At 49.1% G+C, this 19359-nt stretch overlaps 1 protein-coding gene across 1 annotated transcript in view; it reads left to right on the plus strand.

Moving 5' to 3' along the window:
* Positions 1 to 2460: 2460 nt before the first annotated feature.
* Positions 2461 to 19359, plus strand: part of UTP23 (UTP23 small subunit processome component) — a 31887-nt gene continuing 14988 nt past the window's right edge. Inside the window, exons 1-2 of the mRNA XM_077493242.1 lie at positions 2461 to 2756; positions 17150 to 17324. Of these exons, the coding sequence (XP_077349368.1) occupies positions 2569 to 2756; positions 17150 to 17324 (363 nt within the window). The 5' untranslated portion in view covers positions 2461 to 2568. The remainder of the gene's footprint in view (positions 2757 to 17149; positions 17325 to 19359) is intronic.

Below are 19359 nucleotides of genomic sequence, written 5' to 3' on the forward strand. Positions count from 1 at the left end.
TGTTGTACCCATCAGCGTGCCCCTTAACAAAATATGCCCATCGATGTGCACATTAAAAATATACCCATCAGCGTGCCCCGTAAAATAAAATTTGTCCATCGGATTACCCCTTAACATAAAAGGTGCCCATCAGCGTGACCCTTATTTTATGTTAAGGGGCACGTTGATGGGAAAATTTTATGTTAAAGGGAACTCTGATGGGCACATTTTATTTTAAGGGACACGCTGATGGGTATATTTTTAATGTGCACATCAATGGGCATATTTTGTTAAGGGGCACCTTAACAAAACATGCCCATCAGTGTGCACATAAAAAATATATCCATCAGCGTGCCCCTTAAAATAAAATGTGCCCATCAGAGTGTCCTTTAACATAAAATTTTCCCATCAGCGTGCCCTTTACAAAAAAAAGCCCCTTAAAATATGCCCAACAGTGTGCACAACACTGATCACTAATAGATAACTAATGTGCCCACATACCTTAACTGCAGCAGGAGTGTGGGCACAACTAAAGCTGCCTCGTGATGAGATCCAGGACCCGGGAACCGCGGGCAGCAGGGGGGCGGGGCGCGCACGTGACGTCACACCCCTACTGCCCGTGTCTCTTCAGCTCCGAGAGACGCGGCCAGGAGCAGGGGGCGGGCGCATGCGCGCAGCGTCACTGGTTGCTGGGGAAACCCGCGGTCCCAGCAAACCAGTGATTGCTGTCGCTTGCTACACTGGCGGCATGGCGGTCCGGGCAGAAGCGCTGCTCGGTCCGGACTCGGACCGCCATTTTAGTGACGGCTGATATATATCTTTTGTGGCCCCGGCGCTGGGAGATCGTCGGGGGCCACAAAAGATATGTATGTCCAAATAACCAGGCGGGCCGTTCAAAACCGGGCCGCGGGCCGCAATTGGCCCGCGGGCCGGACTTTGGACATGCCTGCCATAGACACACTCCTAAATCTTGTGGACAGCCTTCCCAGAAGAGTTGAAGCTGTTATAGCTGCAAAGGGTGGGCCAACTCAATATTGAACCCGATGGACTAAGACTGGGGTCATTAAAGGTCACGTGTAAAGGCAAGTGTCCCAGTACGTTCGGTAATATAGTATAGTATATATATATATATATATATATATATATATATGGAAATTGATTATCACTTTCTTATAGATAAGTACTATATGGTCTTCCTAAGCCCTGATGAAGCAAAAATTGGCAAAACGCATTGGCACATGAGGACCCAGATTTATTAGTACTCTCTCTATTTAGCTATTTAGCCACTCACAAAAAAATGGTGTTTCTTACTTTGCACTTTTTTAATAATGAGATGCTTGTATTAGCATCATGTCTTTTATATGTATGATAGTTCAATAAAATATGTATTTTTTAAAATTTTATCCTAGTGTGGACCTTTTTGGCAATATTACTAGGGCCAATGCCAGGGACATTTCTGGGAACCCTTTAAAGGACATTTCTGGGACATCGCCGGGGACATTTCTGGTAATATCTTTGGGGGTGACTCCAGGGGCATATCTTAGGATATTTCCAGGAACATTTTTGGGCCACTTTCGGAGACATTTCTGGTATAATCCCAGATGCATTTCTGGGGACATTTAGAGGGATGCTTCCAGGAGCATTTCTGGAGACGTTTTGGGGGAAGTACCAGAGACAGGTATCTGCACCCCCCTCCCCCCTGAAAGGTGCCAATTGTGACACCGGAGGGGGGGAGGGTTCCGATCAGCGGAAGTTCCACTTTAGGGTGGAACCCCGCTTTAAGGGACATTTCTTGCATGTTACTGAGGATGTTTCAAGGACATTTCTGGGGACTCCCCAAGGGACAGGTGTTGTGGAGACATCTTAGGAGATATTTCCAGAGGCATTTTCATGGACCTTTCCAGCAATATTTCTGGGGTCAACACCAGGGACATTGCTAGAGGCATTTCCAGGGACATTTGTGGGGCATTTCTGAGCATGTTACCAGGAATCTTTCTGGGGCATTTCCAGAGACATTTGGGGGGCATTTCTATAGACATTCCTCTAGGCATTTTTGTGGACCTTTCAGGTGATATTACCTGGGGGCAACAACAGGGACATTTGGGGGGGGGGGGGGTGCATTACTAAGGATGTTGCCAGGGGCATTTCCAGAGACATTTTTGGTTATATTTATGGGGTGGTTTTTTAGGATATTTCCAGGGACATTTTGGGGCCACTTCCAGAAGCATTTTAGGGATATTTACAGGGACACTTCCAGGAGCATTTCCAGAGGCGTTGAGTTGTAAGGGACATTTTGTGCATTTTATTGGGGATGTTTCATTTCTGGGGACACCTCCAGGGATAAGGGGTTCACACACGGCTCTGGTTCCCGCCAGTATTCTATGTACAGCACACTGACACGGTCTCCTAGCAACACATCGCTCAGCTCCCTGCCGCCCAGCGTGTGAAGGGTGCAGGTCATGTGACACCAGGGGGCGGAGACCCAGTCTAGGAGGAAGGTGACGTATTTCCGGAACACACACACAGCACGTGTACGGTGAAGCCGCGGGGATCGGGTGTGGGTGACGTCACGTCGGTGATCCGCCGACAATGAAGATCACTCGGCAGAAACACGCCAAGAAGAACCTGAGCTTCTACCGGAACAATTTCCGCTTCCGGGAGCCCTACCAGGTGCTGCTGGACGGAACTTTCTGCCAGGCGGCTCTGAAGAACCAGATCCAAATCAAGGAGCAGCTGCCCAAATACATGATGGGGGATGTGCAGCTCTGCACCACCCAGTAAGTGTCAATGTAGTGCGGCTTGGTGCCGACCGGGTGGGGGCGCCTCTCTGGTCACTGTACTGCAAATCTGCGCCTAGCCACTAGGTGCCGCTATATAGTCTCTACTGCAGTTCTCCACCAGCCGCTAGGTGCCGCTGTAATGTATTGCAGCATGTAGGTGCTGCTGTGTTCACTGTAGTGCAAGTCCGCTCCCAGCCGATAGGTGCAAGCGGGAGTCCGCGTTTTTTTTTTTTTTTAAAGCCAACAGCTACAAATACTGCAGCTGCTGACTTTTAAAATAATGACACTTACCTGTCCAGCGCGCCCGCGATGTCGGCACCCGAAGCCGATCTCTCGATCGTCTCTCGGGTGCTGCCGCCGCCATCTTGGGTATGGGAATCAGGAAGTGGAGCCTTTCGGCTTAATTTCCTGGTTCCCTACTGCGCATGCGCGAGTCGCGCTGCGCAATAAGGATGGACCCGCTGCCTCTGGGATCTGTGTGTTTCCCAGCAGGCAGCGGGGACTTTCGGAAAGGGGCGTAATCTACGCCCCTTTCCGCAGAGAGCTATCCCGGAAGTGGGTGCAGATACCTGTACTGTACAGGTACCTGCACCCCCCTCCCCCCTGAATGGTGCCAATTGTGGCGCCGGAGGGGGGGAGGATTCAAATGAGCGGAAGGTCCACTTTAGGGTGGACCTCCGCTTTTTAAAGCGGGAGTCCACCGGGACTCCGCGTTTTTTTTTTTTTTTTTTTTTAAAAGCCAGCAGCTACAAATACTGCAGCTGCTGACTTTTAAATAGTGACACTTACCTGTCCAGCGCGCCCGCGATGTCGGCACCCGAAGCCGATCGCTCGCTCGGCTGCCGGGTCCCGCCGCCATCTTGGGTATGGGAATCAGGAAATGGAGCCTTTCGGCTTCATTTCCCGGTTCCCTACTGCGCATGCGCGAGCCGCGCGGCGCAATCCGGACGGTCCCCACTGCCTCTGGGAGCTGTGTGTTTCCCAGCAGGCAGCGGGGCACTTGCTGAAGGGGGCGGGCGCTTGCGGAACGGAGGCGTAACCTACGCTCGTTCCGCAGAGCGCTAGCCCGGAAGTGGGTGCAGTTACCTGGATTATCCAGGTAACTGCACCCCCCTCCCCCCTGAAAGGTGCCGATTGTGGCGCCGGAGGGGGGGGGGATTCCGATGAGCGGAGGTCCATTTTAGGGTGGACCTCCGCTTTAAAGTAGTTTATAGCCAGGAAGTGTCACCTTTCTCCACTAGGTGTCACTATAGAGCAATACATTACAGTGTGTGTAGATCCTGCTATAGTCGCTGTACTGCAGTTCTCTATTAGCCACTATTTGACGCTATAGAGCACTACATTACAGCCTGTAGGTTGTGCTATAGTCGCTGTACTGCAGTTCTCCACCAGCCACTAGGTGTCACTATAGAGCAATACATTACAGCATGTGTAGATCCTGCTATAGTCGCTGTACAGCAGTTCTCTATTTGACGCTATAGAGCACTACATTACAGCCTGTAGGTTATGCTATAGTCGCTGTACAGCAGTTCTCTAATAGCCGCTATAGAGCACATCCTGTAGATTCTGCTATAGTTGGTGTACTGCAGTTCTTCACCAGCCATTAGGTGTTGCTATAGAGCAATTCATTGCACTACAGAGTGTAGGTTCTGCTATAGTCGCTGTACTGAAGTTCTCCATCAGCCACTAGGTGTCGCTCTAGTGCAATACATTGCAGGCTGTAGGTTGTGCTATAGTCATGTACTGTGGTTCTAGACCAGCCACCAAGTGTTACTATACAGCAATGCATTGCAGGCTTAAAGGGGTGGTAAACCCTTGTGGTTTTTCACCTCAATGTATTCTATGCATTGAGGTGAAAAACCTCTTGTGCACCAGCCCCCCTTTTACATACCTGAGCCCGATCGTACCTGCGCCAGGGGCGAGCACATCCGCTCCAGACTGTGTCTCCGGTCCTGAGTGGATAGATTGATAGCAGCCATTGGCTCCCACTGCTGTCAATCAAATCCAATCTTATGACATGGGGCGGAGCTGAGTTCTGCTGTCTTGTGTTAATGGATGCAGGACACGGGACCGCGCCTGCATGAGTGCCCCCAGGCTTCTCCGATTGGGCACTCGAGAAGAGGGGCCAGGGGTGCCACTGAGGGACCCAGAAGAGGAGGATTGGGGCCACTGTGCAGAACCGACTACACAGAGGAGTTAAGTATTAACGTTTACATATCCTTTAACTGCTTGTTGCCCGCCCACCGTCATATGACGGCGGCCCAGAACAGCCGCTCCTGCGGGGCCGTGCGGCGATCGTGGCCGCGCCATGTTGCTAGGACACGGCGCGGCCCCGATCTGTGGAAAGAGCCGAGTCCGAGCCCACCACTCTCCCTCTGTTATCCAGGGCTTCAGTGTCAGCTGTGAAGCTGAGGCGCCTGATTTGGTTAAAATGCTGGTTTGCTGACCAGGCATCCAAGAAAGCCCTGGCGGATCTTCCCTTTCTTGGCGGCTGGCTCTTTGGAGCCTCGTTAGATGACATTATTAAAAATGCCACTGGTGGTAAGAGTACTCTACTCCCACAGGCCAGGAAGGCTAAGGAGCCATGCCGCAGGCAAGGGCCCTCTTTCCGCTCACAAGCGGCTTTTTCGTCCGCCCGGTGCTTCGACAAAATGTCCCCAGCCCGACAGGATGCCCACGGACGGTCAAAAATGTCCCTGGAACCGAAAGCCTAACAAGCCTGCGAACAAAAGTGCTACCGCATGAAGGTTTGCCCCCACCCATGTCTCGGGTGGGGGGTCGCCTTTGGGAGTTTGCAGCCCGGTAGTCCTCCCGGTTATCCGACCAATGGGTCTGCGATCTGATTTCCACAGGCTACAAGATAGTTTCTCTCTTGGCCGCCAAACAGATTCTTCCCCTCCAGCATACCAGTGTCCCCGGTTTGCTGAGAGACCCTGTTGGGGGGAGGGGGGGAGGGGGGGTGGTAAGGGACTTGCTGAATCGAGAGGTGATTGTACCAGTTCCAGAATCAGAGCGCTTACAGGGATTCTACTCAAATCTGTTTGTGGGTCCCAAGAAGGAAGGGGTACGTCCGATCTTGGAGTTAAAAGCCCTCAATCACTCTGTAAAAGTGCAGAGGTTCAGAATGGAATCGGTTCACTCAGTAGTCGCTGCACTTCATCAAGGGGACTCCCTGGCGTCCTTAGACATCTAGGATGCGTGCCTGCACATACCCATATGCCTTCGGCATCAAAAGTTTCTGCGATTTGCAGTAGGGGGAAGCCCATTACCAGTTTGTGGCTCTTCCTTTTGGTCTGGCATCAGCCCCCCCCCCCCCCCCCCCCCCCCCCGAGTCTTTACCAAGATACTGGCTCTAGTTTTGGCGTTGCTGCGACAACGTGGGATACGTAGACGATCTCCTCCTGAGAGCATCTTCTGCCTCAGAATTAGAGGAGGATGTGGCGATCACCATGCAGACCCTGCAAGAATTTGGGTGGCTGCTAAACCTAAAGAAGTCGGTAATTGTGCCGACCCAGCGTCTGGAGTACCTAGGTTTACTGTTGGACTCGGGAAGCGAGAGTTTTTCTCCCTTCAGACAAAATGCAGACTCTCGGGTCCGCGGTAAAAATACTGATGCACCGCAAGTGGTCGTTGCTCCGGTTTTGCATGCGAGTACTGGGACTCGTGGTAGCCTCCTTCGAGGCAGTACCCTTCGCCCAGTTCCACACCAGAGTACTGCAGAGGGAGATCTTGTTTGAAATGGGACAGAGCCAGCCAGTCAGGGACTCTCTGATCTGGTGGTTGAGGTCCCGGTGAGTCAGTCCGGAAAATTGTTCCTTCCTCTGAAATGGACGGTGATCACTACGGACGCCAGTCTATCCGGCTGGGGTGGAGTGGTGGGGATTCAGTTGGCTCAGGGCCTCTGGTCGACGAAAGAAACCGAGTTGCCGATCAATCTGCTCGAATTGAGAGCGATCAGGCTGTGCCTCCACATGGTCGATGTGTCTTCAAGGGCGTCCGACCAGGATACAGTCTGACAACGCCACGGCTGTGGCGTACATAAATCACCAAGGGGGGAACAAGAAGCTCAGCCGCTGCTCGGGAGGTCGCTCACATACTTCGGTGGGCAGAGAAACACGTACCGGCCCTGTCGGCCATTTACATCCCGGGTGGAAAATTGGTAGGCGGACTATCTGAGCTGCCAGATGCTGGACCCAGGAAAATGGGCATTGCATCCGGAGATATTCAGGCTGCTGTGCCTGAAGTGGGGCACACCAGATGTGGCTCTATTGGCCTCCCGTCTCAATTGGAAGGTGCCAAGATTTGTGTCCAGGACAAGAGATCCGTGGGCAGACGCGTTCAGACGCGCTGGTGGCTCCGTGGGATCAGTACCAGCTGATCTATGCCTTTCCTCCACTGAAACTGTTGCCACGTCTGCTTCGCAGAGTGTAAGTCGAGGGGATTCCAGTAATCCTGGTTGCCCCAGATTGGCCTCAGCGGCCCTGGTGCGTCTGGTGGCAGACGCTCCCTGGCGACTGCCGTTGTGAGATGACCTCCTTTACCATCGCTGGCTTTAATGGCTTGGCTATTGAGAGCCAGGTGTTGAGGAACCGGGTCTGTCGGACTCGGTGATTCCAACTATGTTGAGTGCACGGAAATCTTCTTCTCGGAAGATATGCCATCGCACCTGGAAGGCCTACATCTCCGTGTGAGGCGAAAGGGTGGCATCTGCGTTCCTTTTCCATAGCAAGGATCCAGCTGTTTCTCCAGCAAGGAGTAGAGTAGTACCTTAGTTCAGGGGGTACGATATGTTTTTCCTCCAGTGCGCCCACTGTTACCTCCATGGGATTTGAACCTGGTGTTGTCGGCGCTTCAAAAACCGCCGTTTGAAAATATCAGGGAGATTCCCCTGTTGACTCTTTCCCAGAAAGTGGTCTTTCTAGTGGCCATCACATCGGCTAGGAGGGTTTCAAAATTGGCAGCCTTGTCTTGCAAGTCGCCTTATCTGGTCATTCACAGGGATAATGTGGTGTTGCGTCCGCAACCATATTTTCTACCGAAGGTGGTCTCGGCTTTTCATATCAATGAGGACATTGTATTACCATCGTTGTGTCCGAAGCACCCCAAAGAGGTGGCCCTTCATGCTCTCGACGTGGTTAGGGCTCTGAAGGTGTATTTATCTGCCACGGCTCACTTTCAGAAGTCGGACTCACTGTTTGTTTCGGTGGCTGGTCCAAAGAACGGTATGGCGGTCTTGTCGGCCACCATTTCCAGGTGGATCAGACAGATTGTAGTACAAGCCTACGCCTTGAAGGGGCAGGTGCCCCCCTTTCCGGTCACGGCCCACTCTACAAGGGCAAACGGAACGTCTTGGGCCTTCTGACACCAAGCGTCGGTCGCTCGGGTGTGTAAGGCGGCGACTTGGTCGTCTGTCCATACGCTTACCAAGTTCTACAATGTAGACGTCAGTGCATCAGCTGATGCCTGTTTTTGGCCGCAAAGTTTTTTTTTTGCAGGCGGCCTTGTAGTTGCAATTTCATCAGGTCTGGGCTCTGGCTGCGCAATTCTAAAACATTAATCTTCTTGTGATGCCATTCCTTTGTTGATTTTAGATGTATGCTTTGGGTTTTTGTCATGCTGAAAGATGAAGTTCATGTTCAGTTTTCTAGCTGAAGCCTGAAGGGTTTGTGCCTATATTGACTGGTATTTGGAACTGTTCATAATTCCCTCTACCTTGACTGACTAAGGCCCCTGTTCCATCTGAAGAAAAACGGCCCCAAAATATGATGCTGCCACCACTAGAGGTCGACCGATTTATCGGCCGATATTTGCCATTTTTTAATTAATCGGCATCGGCCGATATAAATTTTTTTTATTTTATTTTTTTTCTGATAAAAAAAAAAAGGCGATTTAGAACTACAGCGCAACTTGCAAATTACTTCTGTAATGGAAGTTAATGCAAGTTGCCTGAGTCTTTATAGAAACACTTTCCTCCTCTCTGGGCAGTCTGCCAAGAAAAGAGCAAAGAGATACAATGTTTACACTTGAATGAATGAACTTAGCTCTGTGTGTAGAGTTCTCAGTTTAACCATTTAAAGACTAAATCTTTTCTGACACTTGTTGCTTACAAGTAAAAATCCTGTATTTTCTGCCAAAAAATCACTTAGACCCCCCCAAAAATTATATATATTTTTCTCGCAGAGATCCTAGGGAATAAAATAGCAGTTGTTGCAATATTTTATGTCACACAGCATTTGCGCAGAGGTCTTTCAAATGCATTTTTTTTGGGGGGGGGGGAATTAAAACAGTAAAGTTAGCCCATTTTTTTTTTTTTTTTTTTTTTTTGTCCAAAAGTTTTGACTACCTGTTTTTATTTAATAGTTTTTTTTTTTGTATTTTATCTAAATCATACATACAAGTAAACTGGAGGTTTGTTTTGTTTAATGTTTAAATGTAAGAAATTTTCTGTATCACTTATGAAGGCTGCTTTCACACTGGAGCGGGCAGGCGTTGATTGTAAAATGCTGCTAGTTTTAGCGGCGCTTTACCATCATTTTAGTGGTGCTATTCGGCTGCTAGTGGGGCACATATAACCCAGCTAGCGGCTGAGGAAGAGGTTAAATGTGCCCATGAAGCACCGCTGCCAAATCGCATTGCATGCACTTCGGCAGTGGTGCCCATTCATATCAATGGGCAGGAGTGGTGGAGGAGCGGTATACAACACTCCAAACGTGCTGCTTGCAGGACTTTTTTTTTTTTTTTTTTTTTTTTTTTTAACATCCTGCCAGCGCATCCCCTTAGTGTGAAAGCACTCTGTCTTTCACACAGACTGCAGGGGAGCCGTTTTGCAGGCACTTTACAGGCTCTATTTTTTTTTAGCCCAAAAGTATCTGAAAAATGCCCCAGTGGGAAAGGTTTCTGTTAGATTTTATGAGATGAAGGGGGATAAAAGGGGGGGGGGGAGGAAAATCGGCCTAACATATCGGCCCAAAAAAATCGGCATCATATATCGGCCACCATGATTTCTAAATATCGGCATCGGCCAGAGAAAAACCCATATCAGTCGACCTCTAGCCACCACCATACTTCACGATGAGTATGGTGTTTTGGTGATGTGCACCAAAATATCTTTTGGAGTTATGACCAAAAAGTTCAATGTGGTTGTGTCTAATCCAAGCTTCTATCGCGATTGCCGTTACGGCAACTGAGCCGCGCTGTTCATAGCTGGAAATGTGTGTGTGTGTGTGTGTGTGTGTGTGTATGTGTGTGTGTATATATATATATATATATATATATATATATATATATATATATATATATATATATATATATATATATATATATAATTTATTACACCACTTCCTGTCTGTATGGCCTATGATGGTGACCGCAGTAAAAATGTGCAAATGTTTTATTAAAGCAAACCTTTCCAAAAAGAAACATAGGGCCGCCATTGTTGAATTGCTTTAAGAAATGCTAGTTGCCAGGTTAAAATGATGCTCGAATGGCAATTTCAAAGCTCAAGAACAAAGTCTGCAGGTCAGGAAAGCCAGAAGAAAGTCAAATGTCCCTACCTACAGTACAGACCAAAAGTTTGGACACACCTTCTTATTCAAAGAGTTTTCTTGATTTTCATGACTATGAAAATTGTAGATTCACACTGAAGGCATCAAAACTATGAATTAACACATGTGGAATTATATACTTAACAAAAAAGTGTGAAACAACTGAAAAGATTAGGGATGCACCGAAATTTCGGCCGCCGAAACATATCGGCCGAAAATGCCCTTTTCGGCAATTTGCCGAAAGAGAAAAACGGCCGATAATGGAGCCGAAAATGGGGCGGGGCCAGGGTAGGGGGCGGGGCTCCGCCCCCCACCGCTGGTGCGCCCATCATGAAAAGCTATAACATTCCAAATAGTGCAGGAGAGCCGTCTCCACCACCTGTTTGATCACAGAGCGGGAACATCACAGCTTTTATTTCAATAGCTGTGTGTTCCCGGCTGTGCGCCGTCACGTACAGCCCCTCCCCCTTGTCCGGGCACTTTGATAGACAGATCACCCGTAGGATTGGACGGATGATCTGTCTATCAAAGTGCCCTGACAAGGGGGAGGGGCTTACGTGACGGCGCGCGGCCGGGAACACACAGCTATTGAACTGAAAGCTGTGATGTTCCCCTGCTGTGATCAAACAGGCGGCGGAGGCGACTCTCCTCTTCTCTCTTCTCTTTGCAGGTTAGCTGCTCTGAGGGGACACACTGGCTGCTCTGAGGGGACACACTGGCTGCTCTGAGGGGACACACTGGCTGCAACGGGGGACACACTGGCTGCAACGGGGGACACTGGCTGGCTGCATTGTATCAATTGTATCATGTGTCATGTATCATGTGTGCAATTTCTGACCATCTCCTGTACCACGTCTGCAGTCTCTGACCATCTCCTGTACCATGTCCCCTGTCTCTGACCAGCTCCTGTACCACGTCCGCAGTCTCTGACCATCTCCTGTACCATGTCCCCTGTCTCTGAGCATCTCCTGTACCACGTCCCCAGTCTCTGAGCATCTCCTGTACCATGTCCCCAGTCTCTGAGCATCTCCTGTACCACGTCCCCAGTCTCTGACCATCTCCTGTACCACGTCCCCAGTCTCTGACCATCTCCTGTACCACGTCCCCAGTCTCTGACCATCTCCTGTACCACGTCCCCAGTCTCTGACCATCTCCTGTACCACGTCCCCAGTCTCTGACCATCTCCTGTACCACGTCCCCAGTCTCTGACCATCTCCTGTACCACGTCCCCAGTCTCTGACCATCTCCTGTACCACGTCCCCAGTCTCTGACCATCTCCTGTACCACGTCCCCAGTCTCTGACCATCTCCTGTACCACGTCCCCAGTCTCTGACCATCTCCTGTACCACGTCCCCAGTCTCTGACCACCTCCTGTACCACGTCCCCAGTCTCTGACCACCTCCTGTACCATGTCCCAGCCTCTGACCACCTCCTGTACCATGTCCCCAGCCTCTGACCACCTCCTGTACCATGTCCCCAGCCTCTGACCACCTCCTGTACCATGTCCCCAGCCTCTGACCACCTCCTGTACCATGTCCCCAGCCTCTGACCACCTCCTGTACCATGTCCCCAGCCTCTGACCACCTCCTGTACCATGTCCCCAGCCTCTGACCACCTCCTGTACCATGTCCCCAGCCTCTGACCACCTCCTGTACCATGTCCCCAGCCTCTGACCACCTCCTGTACCATGTCCCCAGCCTCTGACCACCTCCTGTATAAAAATATTTTTTAAAAACAGTCATTTTCGGTATCGGTGCTGTTTCGGTTTCGGTTTTCGGCCTAGTGTATTTTTCATTTTCGGTATCGGTTTCGGCACCAAAAAACCCATTCGGTGCATCCCTAGAAAAGATGTCTTATATTTTAGGGTCTTCAAAGTAGCCACCTTTTGTTTTGATTACTGCTCCGCACACTCTTGGCATTCTGTTGATGAGCTTGAAGAGGTAGTCACCTGAAATGGTTTTCACTTCACTGGTGTGCCCTGTCAGGTTTAATAAGTGGGATTTCAAGCCTTATAAATGGGGTTGGGACCATCAGTTGTGTTGTGCAGGAGGTGGATACAGTACACAGCTGATAGTCCTACTGAATAGACTGTTAGACTTTGTATCATGGCAAGAAAAAAAGCAGTTAAGTAAAGAAAAACGAGCGGCCATCATAATTTTAAGAAAAGGAAGGTCAGTCAGTCCGAACAATTGGGAAAATGTCCCCAAGTGCAGTGGCAAAAGCCATCAAGTGCTACAAAGAAACTGGCTCACGAGAGGACCGCCCCAGGAAAGGAAGACCAAGAGTCACCTCTGCTGCGGACGATAAGTTCATCCGAGTCACCAGCCTCAGAAATCGCAGGTTAGAGAACAGGTTAATGCCACACAGAGTTCTAGCAGCAGACACATCTCTAGAACAACTGTTAAGAGGAGACTGTGTGAATCAGGCCTTCATGGTAAAATAGCTGCTAGGAAACCACTGCTGTGGACGGGCAAAAAGCAGAAGAGACTTGTTTGGGCTAAAGAACACAAGGAATGGACATTAGACCAGTGGAAATCTGTGCTTTGGTCTGACGAGTCCAAGTTTGAGATCCTTGGTTCCAACCACCGTGTCTGTGTGACGCAGAAGAGGTGAATGGATGGACTCTACGTGCCTGGTTCCCACCGTGAAGCATGGAGGAGGAGGTGTGGGGGTGCTTTGCTGGTGACACTGTTGGGGATTTATTCAAAATTGAAGGCATACTGAACCAGCATGGCTTCCACAGCATCTTGCAGCGGCATGCTATTCCATCCGGTTTGCATTTTTAGTTGGACCATCATTTATTTTTCAACAGGACAATGACCCCAAACACCGCTCCAGGCTGTGTAAGGTCTATTTGACCAAGAAGGAGAGTGATGGGGTGCTGAGTCAGATGACCTGGCCTCCACAGTCACTGGACCTGAACCAAATCGAGATGGTTTGGGGTTAGCTAGACCGCAGAGTGAAGGCAAAAGGGCCAACAAGTGCTAAGCATCTCTGGGAACTCCTTCAAGACTGTTGGAAAGCAATTTCAGGTGACTACCTCTTGAAGCTCATCAACAGAATGCCAAGAGTGTGCAGAGCAGTAATCAAAGCAAAAGGTGGCTACTTTGAAGAACCTAGAATATAAGACATATTTTCAGTTGTTTCACGTTTCCCTCGATCTGAGGAACGCCTATTTACATGTCCCGATCCATGAAGAATCTTAAAAATTGAGGGTGGCAATCAAGTGAGGAAAGCAGGGCCAACATTTTCAATTCAGGGCCCTGCTATTTGGCCTATCCTCCTAATACCCCAGGATTTTTATGAAAATCTTGGTGGAGGCACGGGCCCCCCTGAGACTGAAAGGAATATCTGTTATTCCATACTTGGACAACCTTTTTATTTTTTGCACCCTCTGCAAAAAATTACAAGGAGATCTGTGGGTGGCCATTTCCTTTCTGGAAAAGCTGGGGTGGTTGATAAACGGGGGGGGGGGGAGTCAAACCTAACCCCGACACAGGTCTTGCAGTACTTGGGGTTCTTGATGAACTCAGTGACGCAGAAGATCTATCTCACAGAGGAGAAAGTAGAAAAGGTGAAGGTGACAGGAGCCATTTTTCAGAACAATCTGGCAGTTTCCATCTGTTCAGCTATGTCGGGTCTGGGTCTCCTGGCAGCAACAATCCCTGCAGTGCCATGGGCAAGGGCCCATTTCAGCATTTCAGGTGTCTCCAGACCGATATCCTGAACAGCTGGGGCGAAGCGCAGGAATCGCTGGGTGCAACCTTCCGCCTATCTTCAAAGACCAAGAGGTCTCTATGGTGGTGGAGGGACAACGAAAACCTTGTGTAGGGTCTCTTTTGGTGTCTGTGTGAATCACCATGGATGTTGGGGGGGGGGGGGGCATTAGGGGTCAAGAGTAGCCAAAGGGTGTTGGGAGAAAGCACAGCCCCAAAGATCAGCCAACTGGAGGGAGTTGCAATCGATCTGGGAAGCGCTAAAGGCATTTGCCAGATAGCTGAAAAAAAAAGTCCTATCGGACAGTGTGGTAGCAGTCTCGTATTTAAACAAACAAGGGGGAACAAGGTGTTGTCCTTAATCAGACTGAGCCCCATCTTTTCTTGGTCCGAGAGGAAACTTAAGTCAATATCTGCGGTCCATCTAAAGGGAGTGGACATCATCTGGTGGACTTTCTGAGCCAACACCAAGTGTAGGAGTCAGAATGGTCACTAAACGGTGAAATCTTCCAGCTAATAGAGAAATGGGACCTTCCAGAGGTGGATTTGTTTTGCCAACAAATCAAATGCCGAGGTTCTAGTGTACTTCTCTCTGGGAAGTGACGTAGGGGCCAAGGTGATAGATGTCTTGACCCAAAAGTGGGCGTCTTGCATTTGCTACCCCCCCCCCCCCCCCACACACACACAATCAAGTGTATTCCTCTGGTCCTGAGGAACTTTGTTCAAGAGCTCACGATTCATGATCCTAGTGATGTCGTATTGGCTGAAGAGGCCGTGGTTTTCCACGCTGTTACGCCTGACAGAGGAGCCTCCCCTCATGCTGCCCGAGAGTTAGGATCTGCTGCCCCAGGGCCCAGTTCTCATACCAAATATACAGACCCTGAAATTGTCAGCTTGGCGTCTGAAGAAAGCCTCCTGAGGTCTAAGGGGCTCTCAGCCAGGGTGGTAAACACAATTCTTTCTAGTAGAAAGAAGGTAACCCAAGCGATTTATTAAATTTTGGAAAGTTTTAATTTCATGATTAGATACCAAGAAGGTGTCTGCAGGTATTCCAGCCATCTTGGATTTTTTTTTTTTTTTTTTATACAAGACTGTGCGGATCAAGGACAGGCCATCTGTACATTAAAAGTGCAGGTATCGGCCTTGTGTTTTTTATTTTTTTTGCAACCACTGGTGTTGGACCCACTAGTTAGCAGTTTATTTTTTTATTTTTTTAGTTAGTTAGGATTAAACCCGTTCCATTGAAAATTCTGCCAAAATGGGACCTTTTGACAGTATTGCAAGGTTGGGTAAAATGGTTGCAAAAGTAAGAGCTGCCCTTTTTAAAATGGGTCACGCTCAAAATTCTTTAGTGGCCATATCCACAGCTAGACGCTTTAGCCCTTGTACACACGGTCGGACATTCCGACGGAAAATGTTGTCGATAATGTGTGTGGGCTCCATCGGAATGTTTCTGTCGGAATATCCGACGGACAAAGTTTTAGAGCTGGGCTATAAAACTTTACGATAACCTGATCCGATCGAACTTTGTCCGATTGTGTGTAGAGAATTCCGATCTGTCAAAGTGCCACACATGCTCAGATCAAATTCCTAGACCAAAGCTATTGGCTACTAGCCTGAACGTAGTCCCGTCGTAACGAAATAACGTCATCATGTTACGTACGATCGGATTTTCCAACAACTTTGTCCGACTGTGTGTATGCAACACAAGTTTCAGACAAAATCCGACCGTGTGTACAAGGGCTTAGCGAGCTACAGGCACGTTCCTGCAGCTTTTTGAAGTCAGACTGGTATTGCGGAGTTTGGTGAAGCAAAAGAATTATCGCTGCAGGGCTTTGTGAAACACAAATCCACACTTTCCTTGTGCATTCGGTAATCTCTGAAGCCATCAAAAAGTAATGGGTGGATTCAGAGAACTTTTTTTTTATTTTATTTTTCTCAAGAGTGCATAAAAGACGTTTCCCATTCATTGAAGACGCAGAGGTGCTTTGGAACAAAGCTTCTAAAGTGGACGCGGCATTTTACCAAGTTTCCAGATCAACCGACTTGGCATTCGAAGACATGGGAATATTAAAAGTTCCCATGGACAAGAGGATGGATCAATAGCTTAAAAAGGCTCAGCAGTCCATGGGCAACATCAAACCGGCTATGGCTACTACCTGCGTTTCTAGAAACATGGAGTTCTGGCTAAATTGGCTAAAAGCCCACATTATAGCAGATTGACCCAAGCAGGGGATTCTGGATTCTTTTTCAACCCTAGCAGCATCTGTGGCTTGCATTTCTGATGCATCTTCAGAATCAATAAGGATGTCAGCCACACCTGGGACCTTAACTAATTCAGCCAGGAGAGCCCTATGGCTGAAGACCTGGCCAGGAGACGCAGCGTCTAAAAGTAAATTGTTTGGATCGCTTATGGGTCGTCATTGCCAGTGGGAGGCTTCAGAAATGTCTTCCTCACTGGGCAAGCATGACAGAAACCCCATTTATTCTAGACATGCTGGCCCAGGGATACAAAATAGAGCTTTCAGACCTTCCTCTGGAAAGCTACTTTGTAACAAAAATCAATGTGAACGTAGGCTTTAGGAGAGTCCCAGATGGCCAAGGGATTCGTGGACATCGCTGGACAGAGAAGGGGGTTCAGGTAAGTATTAGGGGGTGCTGGGGAGGCTGCTACACACGGGCTTTTGCATAGAATGCAACCTTCTTCCTTTTTATAACTCCCTTTAAGTCAGGGGTGTCCAAACTACGGCCCTCCAGTTGTTCAGGAACTACAATCCCCATCATGCCTAGTCATGTCTTTGAATGTCAGAGTTTTACAATGCCTCATGGGATGTGTAGTTCTGCAACAGCTGGAGGGCCGTAGTTTGGACACCCCTGCTTTAAGTGGTCTTCTAGCAGCCTGTAGATGGCCCTGCAGTAGCGTACAGCTTTGCACTGGTCTGTAGATGGCGATAGAGATGTCAGTAGACCTGTGTACCATCCAGGGAGTGGAGCTTTAAATAGCATGTTCTTACAGCCGTCACTGAGCACTGCTATATAACATCATGTGCCTCATCTATGAGTTATCAGCTTGTAAATAATAATTGGTTTCAACTGATGCGCCTGGTAATATGCCGATTTTCTCTTTCAGCTGTGTTTTGAAGGAACTGGAGTCCTTGGGGAAGGAGCTGTATGGGGCCAAGTTAATTGCACAGCGTTTTCAGGTGCGGAGCTGCGCTCATTCGAAGAGTCCTGTCGATGGCTCAGCATGCCTGTTATCCATGATCGCAGACAATAACCCGCACCATTATTTCATTGCCACACAGGTATGCTAGATGTATAATTTGCAAAAAGTTGGCCAGCAAGGTTTTTTTGTTTGATTTTAGTATCTCAGAAGCAGAGCATCCTGGGAGTTAGACAACAAGGCGCTGGAATTGAGTGAAATCAAAGCACCTCGAAGGAACATTTTTACTCTTTGATGCAATGAGATCCTGCAAAGCTAATCGCATTTTAGGTTAAGCAGGACTTTATTTGAATGGAAACTTATTTATTTTTATTTTTTAGTTTTTTTAGAATTTCTGGGATACGTAATGTTGCTGAGTAGCTGAAATAATTATTGGGGCTCATTCACATCATTTATCTGTATTGAGCAACACAAAGGCGCTTGGGAAACAATGGTTTTCTATGTGCCCTGTTCATGTATGTTGTGTAATATTTTATCACGGTTACATTTTTTGGGGTTTTATTCGACATGTGCAAAGAGATCACACAAATACTTATAAGTATAACATTTAATAATGACGGATCCAGATAACAAATAGAAAATATAACAAGTATACTTAAAGTGTTCCTAAACACTCAACAGTAAAATTGGCCTATATGCGGTAAGGCTACTTTCTGCCAGCAGTAAAGCACAGCTTTACCATAGTTTTTGCGGCGCTATGCGGCCGATAGCGGGGGCGATTTCCCCCCACCCCCCGCTACCATCCGAAAAAGGATTAAATCCGCCCGCATAGCGCCGCTGCCCTATTGTTTTCAATGGGAATGGGTGCTTAAGGAGTGGTGTATACACCGCTCCTACAGCGCTGTAAAGATGCAACTTGCAGGACTTTTTTGACTGTCCTGCAAGCGCACCGCTCGGCTTTCACACTGGAGACTAGGGATGAGCTCAGGCATGTTCACATGGTCCACACGCAGAGCCCGCCAGGAAGTCGGCACAGTGCTGCGCTAATCACAGGCAGTGAGACATTGCCCGATCCCTGCAGCTGCGCCTTGGGGCAATGTCTCACTGCCTGTGATTAGCAATGCGCCGACTTCCTGGCAGGCTCTGCACGTGGACCTTATGAACACGCCTGAGCTCATCCTTACTGGAGACACAGGAGAGACGCTTTACAGGCGCTATTTTCTCAAGTCATCTTCCAGGACGGCACACCTGAGAGATGAGAGGCTCCTCCCTACAGGAAACACAATCAATCGACAGCTGTTTTAAGTCCCCACCCTTCCCCTTGATCCTCAGTTTTTGATTGTGTTTCTCCCTACACAGCGAAACTGTTTGTTTTTTTCCAAATGACCCGAAGCCTGGGGCTGGTGGTCTCCCCCTGGGAGCCGGACCACAAGCCTGGGAAGCCTCTGGGTCTGGTAGGATATTCTTGTCCTTCCTGGGGGGTTCCCCTATCTTTTCCTCAGGGCGGGCAGCAGAAATTGGAAGAGCCCCCCTGAGAGCTGAAGGACCCTGGGTACAGTGGTGTACCCAGAACTTCAGGGGCCATTATCCTGTCTCCCCCTCCTTACCTGTACAGGTGGCTGTTCAGACGGGGGTGCTGGCCATCGGTTCTTTCCAGGGGGATCTTGTCCCCGACTCCTAGGTCCCCGGTAGCTCGCGTGGGCTGCCGGAGAGGGCGTGGCAACAAGCACCCGCGTCATTTTCAAACTTCGGGAAAATGGCAGCGGCGTTCTTACCCAGGAGGGAAGGCTGAGAGTCAGTAGGAGCAGGCGCCCACATCCTCCTTTCTCTAGAGCGAGGAGGCACCAGTTTACTACGGTGTATGTCTGCCTTAACCACCTCAGATATGAAGATGGGAATGAGGAATGGAAGGCATTGCCCCCCCCCCATGTATATAGACTGACTGACTGGTACAGTGCAGGACACAGCCTAACCTAGCACCTCCCTATGGGGACAGCAGTTGGGGGGGGGGGGGGGAGCACTTTGGCGGCTATCCTCCTTGCGTGTGGACCATAAGGATGGAAAAGCAAGCCCGCTGGCTGTGGCAAAAAGAGGAAGACGACAACGGTGAGTACTTTACTTTCCTTTTGCCGTGGGAAATTAGCTGCAAAATCCCCAATTCCAGCCAGAGGGTTCCT

The sequence above is a fragment of the Lithobates pipiens genome, unplaced genomic scaffold, assembly GCF_037356315.1.
Source record: "Lithobates pipiens isolate NorthernLeopardFrog02 unplaced genomic scaffold, aLitPip1_a1.2 Scaffold_19, whole genome shotgun sequence".
NCBI classification, from domain to species: Eukaryota; Metazoa; Chordata; class Amphibia; order Anura; family Ranidae; genus Lithobates; species Lithobates pipiens.